The sequence below is a fragment of the Nymphalis io genome, chromosome 13 (assembly GCF_905147045.1).
Source record: "Nymphalis io chromosome 13, ilAglIoxx1.1, whole genome shotgun sequence".
Lineage (NCBI taxonomy): Eukaryota > Metazoa > Arthropoda > Insecta > Lepidoptera > Nymphalidae > Nymphalis > Nymphalis io.
In genome coordinates this window covers 478,354-496,389 of record NC_065900.1, presented here as the reverse complement: position 1 = coordinate 496,389, position 18,036 = coordinate 478,354, and the positions used below count along the sequence as shown (strand labels likewise).

Genomic DNA, 18,036 nt, shown 5'->3' with positions numbered 1-18,036 from the left:
TATGTTATAGTTAATTTACATTGGAAATAAACAAGGCTTTATTGAATAATTTAAACTACGAAGATGGTAATGTCTCGATGATAAAAAGCATTTCCCAATGGCACAACTGCATAATATAATAATGTATCATCGAGCGACTAAAATGTAGGCAAACAATATTTTACTGTTATACAACTTCCTAAAGCCTCATAAGTATATACATCTATTTAAATTATATTTATTTACATAAATACATTTACCATAACTAATTCAATATATCACAAGTTATTTACATCTTTAAGAACAATATATATTAAGCTAAACATGTATTTACATCGGTAGGTACGTATCCAGATAAAAAAATTAATCATTAAGAAAGTTAATTTGTGTTCTGTGCTATAAAGGTCTTGCAAACATGATCCTTTCACTTCCTTGTCTCCTTATTATTTCAGCAGTGGCTGGGGTCGCAACGAAAACTGCTGTTTGGCCCAGATCCATAAAATTTCCCTTTCTATTATTTTTACCACTCAACCTCCTATCTAGCCTTGTATCAAAAACATCATCAACTTCACTATGATCATAATCAATCATCGGTTCATTTATGACTTCCTTTTTTCTATAGTTTTTCTTACCATTTAGGAAGTATGATGGTTGTGTACTAACATTTGGTGTAGAAACTTGTCTGGATATTCTACCTCCAGATCCAATTCTTTCAAACGATGGGAAATGTCGTTGTAAATTTTCTGAAAAAGATTGTCGCCGATGGTTATATCTTCTGGTATCCAGGGGCTGGTGATTGAATGAAGCCCGTCGAATAAATCTGTTATCTTGATCAGCATGGAAGGATTTTCTATCCTGATTATTATTGGACTTTAAAGAGTCTTCGTAGCTACATCTGTAATTTTACAAAACAATGTAAAAGTTAGCTAGATATTACAACTAAAATACGAGATCATACAATTTTAATTATAATTGTCTATTTTAAGAAAATTCAAATGAAATTTATATTATATTTATATTACCACATAATATGTTTTGACTTTTTCAAACATCATCTATCAAATATTATTTAAACTTTTTTATATATTTCATTATCTGGTATATTTTAATAATTCATAATGTAATATCGTCCATACCCGCTGCTCTCCTCAGACGTATGAGTAGTGGACTGCCCACAAGGACACCGCGCTTCAGCGATTCCGGAGTCCTGGCCACTGGAATTCACTGATGTTATCGATGTGTCTTGACCTTTCCTATGTTTGATGTACGTGTGTTAAATTGTAGTTCTTGTGAGATAATTGTATTTGGGGTATGAACATGATCGATGTTTGGTTGAATTTGATTTGTTGAATTTGTCGAAGTAAATTTCGGTAATAATATTGATTAATGATTTTTATCAGAATTTTTTGTGATATTGTATAATTTTTAATTGAATAGAATAGTAAAGTGATAGGAAACATGTACAATTTAGAGATTACTACAAATGCTAGTATCTTTTGCAAGATTATTTGATTTTTACAGTAAATTTTCTTACCTTTTCTGCATCGATCGTTGATTAAACTTAATACACATTCGCTCATGTTTTTCTTTCCCATTAATATCTGTAAACTGTCCTTTTACACATTTCTGATGCGCCTTCCCAAATTCTTCCACGGCATTTCCATGAGGACACGTTTTCTTCAGCGTACTTTGATTAATAACATCGACGTATGAATCAGCTTCACTAAACGATTGGTTGAGTTCTTGGCACTGATTGTTTCCAGATGGAAACAGACCTCCGTATTTAGTAAGGTGCTCAGTTGAGAAAGCATTAAGACGTTGTTGGGAAAATGGTTTGTGGCGGTTTCTGTTAGGGCAAAGATAGAAAAGAATTCAGTCAACAGAAGCTAAGGGTTATTAAACAAATTTATGAGTGATTTGAAGAAGTGGATAGAAATAAGCGTTCAGAAATAGAAATAAAGGAAACATTAATATTTACACAATAATAAAATCATTAATCAATTTTTATAACATTTTTATTTCAATTAAATGACAAAGTTTAAAAGATTAGTAATAAATTATTGCGTAAAATCTAGTTGAAATAATGATGTGCATGCTTTCTTTTGTGATGGTGATGATGTCTGAAATGTGTAAGAAATAAAATCGCTTACCTTTTGGAGATTTCTATATAGGGTCTTAATTATTTAAACTACCTAAGCATAATTAAAATCAATGAATATTTTTAAAGCTATTTTTATATATAATTAATTTAAAATTCTTGTTTTTATTTAAAATTCATAACTTTCTTCAAATTAACTACTTTTAACAAAAGCCAAATATACTATGTTATTATTATTTTAACACCTAAAATTAGTATTTCCAATTACCTTCTCGTTTTCCTAACACATAATATGCAGATGGCAGTCGTACAGGCTCCAATAAATACAATGCACCCTAAAGCCACCACACTTATTTCCATAGTGCTTAGCATCTGACCGCTTCTCGCTTGGACCATGGCCGTGTCTCCAACTTCCAAAACCTTAAAACCCGCGAGATTGTTGCGTAGAAACACATCCCTTCTTGTTAAAGATCTGTAATATTACACATTAATATTTTAAATATTTTTAATCAAAAGTATTTGAGATAATCGATTGGATAAATAATGTAATTAATACTATGCGACGAGCCGGTTGGCGTGATTGGTAGATACTTGCCTTTCACGCCGAAGGTTGTGGGTTCGATTCCCACCCAGGACAGACTTGTGTACATGAACATATCTGTTTGTCCTGTGTCTGGGTGTAATTATCTATATAAGTATGTATTTACAAAAGAAAAGTAGTATATATAGTATATCAGTTGTCTGGTTTCCATACCACAAGCTTTGTACAAGCTTAATTTGGGATCAGATGGCCGTGTGTGAAAAATGTCCCAGGATGTTATTATTATTATTATTATGCAATATCACTTACTTTTGTAGCACTTCCATATCAATGATCGCATTAGATATTGGATCAACGGCATAAATATACATATTAGTCCTGGAAAAAAAATCAAAGATTAAATCAAAACACTATAATATATCTCTTGCTCGTAATTTATTTTTCTTATTTAATTTCATCTCATATAATATTAAGTAATAGTTTCCAACAACGGCCTCGCTCCAGTGTTAATATTATTAGAAGTTAAATTTCATCAAAATCGATTCAGTGATTAAGTCGTGAAAGCGTAACAGAGTAACTTTCGCATTGATATTATTTTATTATATATACTTAACATAATGTACTTTATATAATAATATTGGTTTATATGTAGTTACTTTACTGTATTCATATTTTATTCTATTTTATAAACTTTAACTTACGCGTAACCATCCATAGCTCCCTTAGAGCTGGTCTCAATTCGTCTCACACGAATATCAAAACCTGTCATATTTGAAAGATGTTTCGTAATGTTATCCATTTCTTTTTCCACCTCTACTGGTTTCCCCCCCAATACCATAACTAATTGCTTGTTCTCATTCAAGACATATACCTATAGGAACAAAATTAATAATGATTTAAAATGTATAATTTGGTAATATAATAATTATTCTTATATTAGTCACTCTTATGTCAGTAATAGTAATAGTTTGTATTCAAAATTAACTTACGAATACATTGACAATAGCAGAACGACCGTCATCGGCCCCACGACGGTCAGTAGCTTTGACATCAAACCCAATAACTCTTCCAGCGTCCCTTAGAAAACTGCCGGCAACTCGGACTCTTCCACTGATCGAGTCGACGCTAAACCGAGCTCCTTCAGAGTTAATCACTTGATAACGAATATCTGCGTTTATACCAACATCTGCATCAGATGCCTGTGATAAAAAAATACTTCAATAAAAAAGTAGTTAGAAGTAAAAATAAATAAATGAAATATTACACTTGCCTGTAACTGTATAACTTCGTAGCCAAATGGTGCAGTAGTGGGGATAGCTGTTACCATTGGTCGCCCGCCGTTTATGAATTTCGGGGCATTGTCATTGACGTCCTTGATCCTTACTACTACTTTGACGTCGTATTTCGACATTCCTTCTAGAACATCGTCTGCGACGGGATAAATCATATGCGGAAGTTCTCTACTTATTTTTTGTCTTTCAGCTCGAACAATTATTTCATACGTGTCTCTGATCTCTCGATCAGGACTTCTTATTAAATATAATGTCCCATTCCGGGGATCAATTACAAATGCTTTCTTGATATCTGTATCATTTTCGTTTAGAACAAAATATTTCATTTTAAAATTTTCATAATGCTCAGTCAAATTGAGAGTGACCAGTTCGACTGGTGTGTGAACGTTTTCTTCTATTTCTAATTCATAATAACGTGAAATAAATACTGGCTTATCAGAAATTTCTACATCATCAGGAATGTCTTTAACAGTTAACATAACTATAGCAGTAGAACTTAAGCTTGGCGATCCCAAATCTGAAGCTACTACTGTCACATTATGTACTTTTTGGCTTTCATAATCTAATCGTGTTGTTGTTGTTATTATACCTTCTTTTGAATCGATAGTAAACATATTAATTTGATTTTTTCTTTGAGGTAAGCTGTATAAAATTAATCCATTTCCATTTCCAACAAAGTCCGAATCGTTTGCATAAACTCTAGTCACTGTTGTACCAATAGGAGCATTTTCTTCTAATGTTGCCTTGTAAACTGGCATCATCATAACTGATTCAAAATTGTGATTTGAAAGTTCATCTGCTTCTGGGTGTTTCCATTCTAATAATTCATCATAAGCAAAAAACTTAGGAGCATTATCATTAACATCTAGTACCTGAATTTCCACACTCACCGACGAAGATAATTTTTTATCCTGACCATTGTCGCGTGCTACAACAGTTAAAGTATATTTGTCTTCTTTTTCTCTATCAAGAATACCATTCACGCTTAAAACACCATTCAACGAAGATATTTCAAATGGAATATCTTTACTTGATGGTTGAAGAAAATATGTTAAATTTGAATTTTGACCAAAATCAGCGTCTGTTGCATCAACCTTTCCTAATACTCTTCGGCTGTACTGAGCTTCTTCTACATTAAAGTTATACCATGCCTTTTTGAACATAGGGAAATGATCGTTAACGTCTTTAACAAACAATCTAACTGTTATATGATCACTTAATTCTCCGCCGTCCAACGCTGAGATGTTTAAACGAAATTCTGATTCTGGTGGAAGAGCTCTCGCTACTACAATATGACCATGCCTTTCATTGATTACAAAATACCTTTTCACTTGCAATTCATTAGCAGGCAACGCGTAAGGAGGTAAAAATACTTCTGACACAAATTCATATCGTATCTGGCCATTCACCCCATTATCCATATCAATAGCATTTAGTTTTAATAAAGTAGTCCCCACTGCAATGTTTTCAGGTACTAAAAATAATGGAGTATTTTCTGTTACAGGAAATTTATTTTTCGGTTTGGCTTCCAGTTTCGATACACTACCAGTAATATTATTAATTATTTCTTTATATATTTTAAATGAACTATGTTCGTCTATTTCTAATAACTCTACTGGCTCTCCAAATGGAATTATAATTTTGTTATATTTAGGTTTATTATCATTTTCATCAAGAACGGTAATAGTTATCTTTGATTCTGACTTTAAGCTGCCCTTGTCTCTAGCAACTATTTTTAATAAATAAACACTTTTTTCTTCTCGATCCAAATTACTTCCGACATATGTTACGATCCCTGTTTCTTCATTAACATTGAATAATTCATGTCCTTCACCGAATAGAGTGTACATAAAGACTGCGTTTTGCCCTATGTCAGAATCTTTAGCTTGTATTCTATTACTCATTTTTACTTCTGTTCCAGTTTTGGCATTCTCTGTGATAAAACCTTCATAAGCAGACATATCAAATACAGGTGGGTTATCATTTTCATCGTCAACGTGTATTATAATCTGATACAATGCGGCACCGGATATTACACCTTTATTGAATTCAGCAATAACTGTCATTCTATAAACATCTCTTTTTTCTCTATCCAAGGACTTTTGTGCGTAAATAGTTCCATCCGGTCCTAAAACAGAAATATTTAAAAATAATAATAACGACTTATACATATTAAAGTCTATTAAATATTTATTGTAAATTTACCAATTGCAATTTCATCTGCGACATCTAATTGATTTGCAATAATGAAATTAATATTTCCACTATTATTTGAAAAAGAACTTGAGTTTACTGGAAAAATATGGCCAATTATAGCTCCAGCTACATTTTCCTTAACATGAAACACAAACGGTGAATGCGCGCCCCTGAAAATGAAAAACATTGTTATTGAGAATCTAAAGGTTTACTTAGTCATCTAAAATATAAAATATTTACTTCAAAAAGACACCTCTCTCATCATTAACATCCACAACATGAACTGTAGCATTTGTTGATATTGTGATGTTGAGCTTTTCTTGTATTGCCACAGCTTCGAAATCAAACAAGGGCCTATCAAACTTAGAGAGCTCATTTATAACTGTGATTACCCCCGATCTCTCTTCTACTGCAAAAGGTACTATAAAAAAACAAATTAAATTATATTTCTGTTAAAGTATATACTAAAATAATATATTATAAGGATTCTATAAAACAAATATTTTAACAAACCTCCTTCTTCGTATCCATGTAACAAATCGTATGTAACGTCGCTCTTTTTCATAGCATCATTAACTTTAATTTGGCCAACACTGGTACCAATACCAACATTAGATCCAACCCAAAATTCATACGGTGATCCAATAAAATCTGGTTTGTCTGCTTTTGAACCTTAAAGGATATATAATATATTAATAACAAAATATATAAAAATATATATTTAATCAAGTAATAGAAGCTGAATTACTAAAAAGCTGTTGTAGTAAAAATAATAGAAGAAAGATAAAATTAAGTAAAAATGAAATCCAGAATATAATTGTAATAGTATTTTGTTTGTTAAAATTTTACCTTTGTGATCCCCGATTACATCGATTGTCACTACTGCCAAAGAGTATCTTCTTTCACTAGGATTAGCCGGACGGTCAGATGCTTCTATAAACAAAGCATGTCTTCCTTCTAATAGTGGTGATTCCACTAGAATAATCATTCCAGTTTCAGCGTCAACTTGAAAAGGCGACGTAATAGTCAAGTTGCTTGTTCTCTGTAAATCGTAAAGAACCATTCCGTTTCTTCCTAAATCTGGATCCACCGCTTTAACTTTACCAATTGCAGTACCAACTAGCGCATCATATTTAACTGTGAATTCGTACAAATTACTTGGTATAAATACAGGATTATTATCGTTGGCATCTAGTAATGTTACTTCGACAGTAACAAACGACATCAACTGATGCGACTCTTCAAAATACTCTATGTTTTCACTACTTGTGCCAGTTTTGTCTGGAAAAACATAGGTTGTTTTGTCTTTTGCCGGTGTTCTAGAGGTAGATGGTGATCGTTGCCATTTTGGTAGTCTTTGCTTGTCTAAAAATGTTCCAACAACACTTGGTTTTTTTTCATTTGCATAAACTTTCATTCTTAATGATGAATGTTGTTCTCGATCCAATTCAGTCTGCAATGAAAGTATCATAAAGCATATATTTAATTAAATGATAATAATTATATACAGGCTGTGTACAACTAATAAAGTATCTGTATTTTACTATACGCTCAATAGAGTAACTTTACTAACTTGATTCCTAACAGTAAGCCAACCAGTTCGTGGGTCTATTGAAAATGCGCCCTTAGGATCATTTAATTGATATGTAAATTCGCCGTTATCCCCTTGATCTTTGTCAGATGCCATAACTTGCAAAACGCTGAAACCTAGTAAAGTAGCAAAAATGTTTATATTATTATAGTGCTATGAAATCTGTTAATTTTAAATAAAATAAATAAGTAATAATAAACATTGAATTTTAATTAAAGATATTTGCATAAAAACACACTAAATATTACCATTTGGCAAATTCTCAACAATACTGATATTGTAGAAATCCACCTCAAAATCTGGAAGATTGTCATTCAAATCCATTATCTCAACTTCGACTCTAGCTTGCGCCACTTTTAGAGGATTGTCCACTTGAGATGCTTGAATTTGTAACACGAAGGTGTTGCCTTAAAAAAAATCATTTACATAATCTTATAAACTGAATACTTAAAACATTATGAAAGTCTTTTATATTTGATTTCAATTTTAATAAACCTTTTTCATCATTCTCTGTCTATAAGTATCTACAATATAATTTGAGTCTTCAGTATCTCTACTGTACTAAAAATTTAATTTTATTTAAGATAGCTTATACGTCAAGAAGTCATTGAATACTTAACATTGATAAAGTTTTTACCAGGTAAAGCGGTCTCAGCATCTAAATCGACCTCTTTTTCCAAGAACAAGCTACCGTTGAGAGCGCTTAGCAAAAACAATCGACGGTCGTTTCCTGATACTAGCTCGTATCGAACAGGCGCCGCGACACCGGCGTCCTGGTCGAACGCACGGATCGGATGAGAGAACACGAGTTCTTTGTGAATCCTTTTGCCCTGATAACATGACGAATGGCGGTAAAAATAATAACAAAAAAGAGAAGAGCTTCATTGGAAATTTCAAATTTGAATTTGACTTGTACAACAATAAGTGTACATTTTAAAATTATTTAATAAATATTATTTTTATAGAACAAGTATAAACAGAAATTAATTTAAATGAAATAAGTCGAAAAATCCAATAAAATTGAGGTTCCTAGAATGTTAGCGTTAGCATGCACATTTTTCTGTAAACATTTTGTACATAATTATGTACATTTTTCCTTAAATTATTTTCCTTACTTACGAGTATGGGATAAAATTCCGGTATTTTAGTTCTGTAGACATCAAAAGTAAATTTTGGAGGAAGATCATCATTATCCTGTACCACAATGTGTACAGTGGTATTGGAGCTGCGAGGCGGTGAACCACGGTCCTGGAAACCATTTAAAGTATATTTTATTATATATTTATATATATTATCTCGACTTCGAAATAAATGCTGTAATTTAAAATAAATAATTTTTTATCAATAAAATACCTAATTTTTTAAATTTTAAAATAAGAAGACCAATGTTAAACTGCAGCCCTGGACCAACAAATAAACCAAAATATTATTCTCATAGAATTACTATAAAAATAATTATGCCATGAGAGTAATTTTTGACGAATGAAAAATGACGTAGACAATTATTTGCTTATAAGCAATTAGGTTGTTTAATATTATTTCTAAAGAGGAAGATATGATTTATTATACAAAGTTATAGACAAATAACCATTTTGAAAAGCAACTTCTTTGTATTACCATTATTATCAAATACAATATGGCTAAGATCACGTAATAAAATACACAATAATAAATACTTACAGATGCAGTTAAAACAAGAACGAACTCTTTATCTCCGGTATCAAAATCTAATGGCTTGTTTAATATAAGTGATGGCTTGTGAGAACTTTCAAGTACAAATCGCCCTTTATCATCGCCAGATGTAATGCTGTATTGGATATCAGAGTTGGGCGTGTTCGGTTTATCACGGTCAAAGGCACGGATACCTCTAAAGATCGTTAAACCTGTGAAAGAGAAGAGATATAGTCATTTATGTTTAATATATGGTTACTGGTGGTAGAGCTTTGTGCAAGCTCGTCTGGGTAGGTACCACCCACTCATCAGATATTCTACCGCAAAACAGCAGTACTTGGTATTGTTGTGTTCCGATTTGAAGGGTGAGTGAGCCAGTGTAATTACAGGCACAAGGGACATAACATCTTAGTTCCCAAGGTTGGTGGCGCATTGGTGATGTAAGCGATGGTTAACATTTCTTACAATGCCAATGTCTAAGGGCGTTTGGTGACCACTTACCATCAGGTGGCCCATATACTCGTCCGCCTTCCTATTCTATAAATATATAAACAATTATACTGATTTTTTTGACTCAAGAAGAAATGAATTAGTATATAATTATTATACATAGGTATATAAATGTTACTATTTAATGAAATTTTGTTTTTGTTCTCTAATCTATTAAGTTATCGTTTCATAAATATGGTAAATTTCGATTATATAATAATAAGACATAATGTACAACGAAACGTCAATGACATCAACCATCATTAATTATGCAGATACTATTTGAACTAATGAATTTAATGTAACTTACCTGGTGGAGTAAGTTCGTCTACCGTGATTCTGTATGGCGTATCCAGAAACATGGGTACGTTGTCATTTATATCTTCTATGTAAACTGTAACCGATAAATATGCAGATATCTGTAAAAAAGATTTTGGGTAAAATTATTTCATAACTACTTATATATCATGTAGTTTATGACTTTGCCTTACAATTTTTTTAATAATATTTCTCATACATTGAATAAATAAATCATCGATACATGATATCATGATATTATAATTGAATTGAATTTTGATAATCGTCTCAATTTCGTAAGAGAACATGAACCAATTTCATGCAAAATGTTATTTCTAGACAATGACATAAAATACTGACTTTAAAAATACTTACAATAGTTATACAGAAACTCATACAACATGCTACTTTTAGGAGCGAAGGTTTTTATGATTTCATCCGTATGACTTCATATTATTATTATTATTTTCGAAAGTATATACATATACGAGTAGTTATATCTGTTTTTGAAAAATTACTAACTAACTCTTAAATCAAGAGAAAAGCTTGTGCGAGCGGTTAGGCGTTTCGCTATGTACGCCTTGCGAACTAAACACTACGTAAAAAGCATAACAATTTAAAAGCTTGTACAAATTAAAAAGAGGAAATAGCCGATATTAAAATATCTTAAGAAAGTTTTCTTCGTCGTACGAGCGCAAAAACTCTTAACAGTTCAATGTTGCCTCCAGTATTGTTATGAATTTGCGGTCAGAAGTTCATACTTGAGATTGAAATTCTTGATAGCGGGACAGAATTATGAGAATTTCTTAAACTGGGTGAAGGTTTTCAATATCCCTTGAGACTTACAATGCCTCGTTTGAAAAATAATTTAACTCCATCCCTTGACGGCGCATTTTATTGTTCTTAGCTTGATAAAAATCCGATGTTTTTTTGAATTATGATAATGACAATATACCAAATAGAAGGATTTGAAGTTTGAAACATTTCAATTATCGTACTGGGAGTGTCCTGCATTTTTATGGTAAGGCTTTTATAAATGATATTAGTAGTAAATTCTCGATGCAATCCATGTATTCAATATTTTAATATATATTTTAAACATTTTAAAATTTATATTTGTATATTTAAATATAATATATATATATATATATATATATATATATATATATATATATATATATATATATATATATTATATATATTATATTATATTATATTATGATATTATTTATATATAATATTATATATATAATATTATTTATTATATTATATATATATTATATATTTAAAATTTCAATATTTTAAAACTTGGCGCTACCTTTAGTGGAATATTTAAATAAACGAATAAGATTTTAAGTAAAATATCTATTAACTTGTCATTTTATTTCGCATTTGAAAATTAAGTATGTAAAACGTATGTTGAATATTACATGCAATGACATACAAAGATTTATTACATAAAGTTTTTAAGACACTATAATTATCGAAAATAAAATTTTCCCTTAAAATATCTACTAATTAGTTAAAGTGTAAAATACAACTATTTCTATAATATATGTTTATTTAACCACAAGTATTCTTAATAATATATTTACATTTTAAATCCGATACAGTTTTGTTCGTACAATAAATCTTGGTGTCAGTTCTTGGTGAAATAAACTGTTCTGTCCCTTCTAAAAATACCTCAGTGATTTATCATTTGAGTTTGTGGTTAAGGGACATTTTCCATTTTCGTAGTTTCTTGAACCGGATATAATGTCTGTTTTATCAGACGTTTATATTTGAATAAGAGTTTTTACTTGTTTTTCATACAATAGTGTCACATCTGTTTATTTGAAAACTGTTTTTCAGTACACTTAAGCTCGTGTCTTTTAAAAAAACCGTTTGCAAAATATGTATTAAAAATTTATTTCATTTTTTTCCATTGAGATTTTTTAGCTATTTATTTTATATCTAAATATTTAATAATAAAATAAAAAAAATATTTATCGTTTGACATTATACCATTATTTACAAAGGAATAACTTTTAATTAAATACGTCAAAAGTTATTTGTGTAAATCTTAGTCGAAGATTGCGATCTTGAAATCCAAAAAAGCTCTTCTAAATTTTAATGTTCTTAATTTGAAAATTTTATTTTTATGTGTCTGAACTATACGATCTTTGGCGGTAAGAAAACCTGCATGTTTCTGACAAATTCGACCGCATGAGTGTCACCTTCAATACACATTGGAGCAGAAATAATCTGAATACCTTCACTTCAAGAGGAGAGGAGGTGTCCATAGGACATTCATGTGTTGTACATTAATTGTTTGTTTTTTTTTATATCTTGGGACATTTTTCACACACGGCCATCTAATCCCAAATTAAGCTTGTACAAAGCTTGCACTATGGAAACCAGACAACTGATATACTACATATACTATTTTTCTTTCGTAAATATATACTTATATAGACAATTACACCTAATATCTGTCCTGGGTGGGAATCGAACCCACAACCTTCGGCGTAAAAGGCAAAGGCAAGCATTTATGAGTTTCGTCGCAAAATCTTTTTCGAATTTTATCATACTTGCATTAAATTAAATTTTGTATATTTAAACGTAGCCAAACTGAACTGCCACTCGATTATAATAGAATTAATTACTTCGACACATTGTTTTCTAAGTCATAGCGGCTGTGTTAAGAGCAATTATGCAAAGAGGCGGAGTATTTACGTAAACATACGGCGAGCGAGTCTTGACAGCTGTAATCTTGCACTGGATGACTCATGCGAATACAGACTATATTTAAAAACAAATCGTTGTTTTATTTTAAGTATATATCAGATATATTTTGACGTATTGTATTATATTGTTATTGAGCTACCAATAGAGTCAAATCAATTTTCACTTTAAGCTACTTTTAATTTGCTTGTGTTTGAAGATGTACATCTACCTCCGCAATAGAGCAGCTTGATGAAATGAGTTCCAAGCCTTCCGTATAAGAAGTGGAGCTCTGTGCCCAATAGTAGTATAGTTAAGGAGTATTACATTTACTTCTACTTTCTAATTAAAAAAAAACCATTAATAGTAAAGGTACGTGACGTCACTCCAAGAGTACGCTCAACGCACACTGTGTGACGAATCCATAATATTTAATTCCCCGCACGCAATCCGCGGGGTTCCTGTCCCAAGGTTCAATGAACTTCATCTAAAAGGCGTTTTTATACTTTTTACGCCTCGAGTTGTAAAAGTAAACGTAAACCTTATTGGGTTCGTAATATTTATAGATATTCATTGTTTCCTGCATGCCATTTTTACGATTATGTATTTTGTAAATAAAGCCGTTTTTTGCATAAATTATATAGCCGTTATATGACTGTTTCCACGTACAAAACACTTTTGGAAAATATGTAACAATCTAATTACAAAAAAGAAAAATACATCCAAAACAAACATATTTCTGTGTAAGAGATGAAACGAGATATTTAGCCGATAAAAATTAAAACCATTCTAAAATTAAATTTCAGATTTGAATATATTAAAAAAGTTGATTATTAAATACAATTCATAATTTCACTAGTTTATGTTATTATTATTTCACTTTTGTATTTAAAAGTAAAATACTTTAGATAAATATAGACAGATACATATGTCAAGTAGTATAATGATATCGGATATATTTTAGAAATATAGTTCAAGGCTAAGAGGAATCAAAGTTTATTCACCGCGATGCCTGATGGAGGTGGAATTTATCTTACATATAGGAATATCTTTTTTTAGAACACGAGATTATAATACGAGTACAAGTACATCTGATGTATGATGAAAAACCCACTAAGCTGCTGTAGCTGTGCAATAAAATGAAAACATCAAAGGTATAACAGTATATGATATTAAATATATTTATTTGCAACCATACTTGTTCCTTCATAAAAAAAGGAAGTAGATTTTCCTATCTTGTAAGTTGTTGCAGTCTAAGGTCTACAAAATATTGGCTTCTAATTTGGTTTTTTTTTTTAAATAATATTTTTATTCGTAGGCCAGTGTGGAAGTTGGTAGTACATTCGCACCGGTTTTACCGGTAGAGCTGTGTGCAAGCTTGAGTGGATAGGTAGGACTCATCAGATATTCTACCGCAAAACAGCAGTACACAACAGTAAACAGGTATTGTTGTTTTCTGGTTTGAAATGTGAGTAAGCCAGTATAATTACAGGCACAAGGGGAGGTAAGAGGTCATATCTTAGTTTCCAAGGTTGGTGGCGCATTAGCAATGTAAGCGATGGTTAAAATTTCTTACAATGATAATGTCTATGGGCGTTGGTGACCACTTACTATCAGGTGGCCCAAAGGCTCGTCCTCGCCTACCTATAATATAAAAAAATTTCGTTTTATAAGATTGAGGAAATTGTGTGTGCATTTGTGCTTGCACCGCCTATTACACTATAATATATAGTACGCTGGTCTCATTAGAGAATAGCCACTGTGACCAAAGTTAATCATACTCATATTTCGTTTATTTGATTTAGTTAAAACTTTCTTATTGTTCCCACTTGCGTGAAGGTTTTCGACATAGTAGTTGGTGTAGTAGTAATGTGTAATAGGCATGGTTACGAGTTTCGATCTTTTTCCATTATGATCATATCGCTCGGAACGAATCACAATAATTTTGAATAATTGTAGTATGACAGATTCATAAATGTACCTGTGCTTACTTAAAACTTCTACAAAGCCCTATTTTAAGGAAATTACAAATTATGAGTAAATAATGTTGCGTACCAGGTCATCGCCAGTATCGAAGTCACAGCCCAGCCTGAACTTGACGACATTCTGAGGAGAATCATTGTCCACTAATGAGTCCACGCTCTGGGCCAGCACTACTGAGACATGGGTCCTGTTCACGTCTCTATAGGTGAACAGGTTGGCATCATCTTCTCTGTCCACTGCCTGTAGTACCAGGTTCTTCCTGAAATTATTTAAAAGGTAATTAATATCAGTAATTAGCTTATGATAAGTTTTCTGGCTTAGGGTACCAGGCTTGCGTTCTTAATTATTGTCATGTCAAAACCTTAAAATGAGTATACTTAATAATACGTAATATATATTATGTTAATATTTCTCTTCTGCCAAAATTCTTAACTGACATCTGTAGTCATTTAGGTGAACTTTGATTTGAAGGTTGTTTTGCGTACATGTGAAAATCAGATGCTTTGAGCGCTGTTTAGTTACGATTGACTCAGCTAGATGGCGGTAGAGGTCAACCATATTAATGTACAGATTTGTTATGGCGTACTATATATTTAGATTTCTTAGAAAAAAATCAATAAGTAAATTACATTAATATTTATAATCTTACTGTAGATACAGATATATTTTTTTCCTTCATAGATTAATGATTCAGTCGTGATTTAAATTTCGTAACAGTTCAAAATGTCAATTATTTAATCGTTTGTTTACGTTCAATGACATTATAATGTTATTATTTATAATTAAAAAAGTTACTTATGTCATTTAATTGGTGGAAAGTTATAAGTACCGAGTTCTTTGCCGGTTCGTTGTAAGGTACACTCCGAAATGACAGTAAGTTTAAATACAGTGTAAGAACCTACTTAAATAAAAATTAATATTTTTGATTGCATTAAATAACTCTATTTTTCTTTTTTTATAGAATAGTTAGGCAGGGGGACGAACATATAGGCCACCTGATGGTAAATGGTCACCAACGCCCGTAGGCATTAGCATTGTAAGAAATGTTAAGCATCGCTTACATAACCAGTGCGCCACCAACCTTGGGAACTAAGATTTTATGTCCCTTGTGCCTGTAATTACACTGGCTCACTCATCCTTCAAACCGGAACACAACAATAACAAGTACTGCTGTTTTGCGGTAGAATATCTGATGAGCTGGTGGTACCTAGCCAGACGAGCTTGGAGAAAGCCCTACCACCAGTAAATTAATTATTTCATTGAAATAACTACAAATAAAAAGCGTATTATAATTTCAATGCCTTTAATTAAATCAATTATATGAACGCGGCCGTTATATACATCAATGTTAAAAAATCTAGGGATGTAAACTCTTGATTTTTGAAGCTGATTCAAGACATTATTTTCTTTTAAATCGACAGCCCTAGTTATAACATTCCCATAAAGCCACTTTCTATAAGGCACCTCGACGTTTTATAATCTCAATCAATAACAGTAAAGTAAAACTGTGACATGAAACGTCCATTCGCAACAGTTTTAGTAATTACATATCTATTTTTATTTATAACGATCTGCTGTACGCGATACATTTGCGTTATAACCCTCTCTCACAGAAGCAACACCTGAGTCTTTATCTTGTATATTTTACTGTATTTAGTAGCAGTGAGCAGAGATATATTATAATAAATAGACATACATATAATAAGTGATAGTTGTGAGTATATGTTTATTCATTTTTTTTTACAATATACATTTTTTAAATTAAAAACGACGATAAATTAGGTCGGATATTATATAATATAAAAATATCCTGGGACATTTTTCATACACGGCCATCTGATCCCAAATTAAGCTTGTGCAGAGCTTGTACTATTGAAACCAGATAACTGATATACTACATATACTACTTTTCTTTTGTACATACTTATATACATCACACCACCCAGCACCTAGACTCAGGACAAACAGACATGTTCATGCACACAAATATCTGTCCTGGTTGGGAATCAAACCCACAACCTTCGGCGTGAAAGGCAAGAATCCACCAACCACACCAACCGGCTCTATTACTAAAACTAATATAATTATATATATAATAAACTAAAAATAATATAAAATATTTTATGTTTCAACACTACATTTTGAGGTAACAACCGATATGTTGCTTATTCCATTCGAGGAAGGAGAAAGAGTATTCTATAAAATTTTCTAATATCTTTACAATGTTATGCACTATAAACAGTTTTTGATTAGTATACTTATCTATTTACTTTATTACAAAGGCTATATTTATAAAGAATATAGTTAAAATATGATTTGATAGTGTTATTCATTGTCAAAGATAGCTTGATTCAAGGTATTTAGTATTGTCGTGTTATGGGTTGAATCATGACTGAGCCAGTGTATTTACAGGCAAAAGGGACGCAACATATATTAGTTCCCATGGTTGTGGGAGCGTTGACGAAATAAGGAATGGTTAATATTTCGTACATCGCCAATGTCAGTGGGCGGTGTAACCACTTACCGACATAATTATAGTCCATTTAATTTCAAGTAATTTATTGATACACTTTAACAATATTATTGTAAGGGTGCAAATAATAAGAAATGTATATATGTAATGTAAAAATATATATAACTACCAATTTGAAAGTGTCGCATTGATTGCTACCGACATTAGACCAATGGAACATAAGTGCTATTTAATTATCTTGTAGAATATGATTAGTAAATAATATATAAATTTGTTTATACTTAAGTATTTTATTTGTCAACAATTTTATAACCTTAACAACATAGCTGTAATATTTGAATTATTTATAAATAAATTAATGTATTAAATGAATTATAATGCAATGAATATATAATAATAAGACTCAATTGGGTCTTCAAAGAGCTTTTTGCAAGTTTGTTGTCAATTGTCGCAATTACTTAATGTTTGAAATGTCAAGTCATGTTCTAGTACCTAAGTAAATGTCAGACGTTTATATTATTGAATGCAGACGGACGTCTTAAACGCCGCGTTTATAATTATAATAAAAGCGTGTCATGTTTTTAATTTTAAGTTAAGAAGTAAAATAACAATAAATGTATGTTTATGGACAATCGTTATTAAAACGGTTTATTATAGTGGTAGTTTTTTTTTTAATTTGGTATATGAACTTTCTCGTAGAATTAAACTTAGTATGTAGTGGAG

General features: G+C 31.2%; 1 protein-coding gene across 1 annotated transcript in view; it reads right to left on the bottom strand.

The window, feature by feature from the left end:
* Positions 1-375: 375 nt before the first annotated feature.
* Positions 376-18,036, bottom strand: part of LOC126772941 (cadherin-89D) — a 31,897-nt gene continuing 14,236 nt past the window's right edge. The window contains exons 3-21 of the mRNA XM_050493551.1: positions 14,913-15,099; positions 10,168-10,276; positions 9,378-9,580; positions 8,817-8,945; positions 8,335-8,527; positions 7,946-8,104; positions 7,680-7,813; positions 6,956-7,559; positions 6,620-6,778; positions 6,347-6,527; positions 6,116-6,276; positions 3,889-6,038; positions 3,608-3,817; positions 3,320-3,489; positions 2,928-2,996; positions 2,346-2,549; positions 1,514-1,825; positions 1,116-1,232; positions 376-874 (exon numbers count right to left, since the gene is read on the bottom strand). Coding sequence (XP_050349508.1) covers positions 376-874; positions 1,116-1,232; positions 1,514-1,825; positions 2,346-2,549; positions 2,928-2,996; positions 3,320-3,489; positions 3,608-3,817; positions 3,889-6,038; positions 6,116-6,276; positions 6,347-6,527; positions 6,620-6,778; positions 6,956-7,559; positions 7,680-7,813; positions 7,946-8,104; positions 8,335-8,527; positions 8,817-8,945; positions 9,378-9,580; positions 10,168-10,276; positions 14,913-15,099 — 5,950 coding nt within the window. The remainder of the gene's footprint in view (positions 875-1,115; positions 1,233-1,513; positions 1,826-2,345; positions 2,550-2,927; positions 2,997-3,319; positions 3,490-3,607; positions 3,818-3,888; positions 6,039-6,115; positions 6,277-6,346; positions 6,528-6,619; positions 6,779-6,955; positions 7,560-7,679; positions 7,814-7,945; positions 8,105-8,334; positions 8,528-8,816; positions 8,946-9,377; positions 9,581-10,167; positions 10,277-14,912; positions 15,100-18,036) is intronic.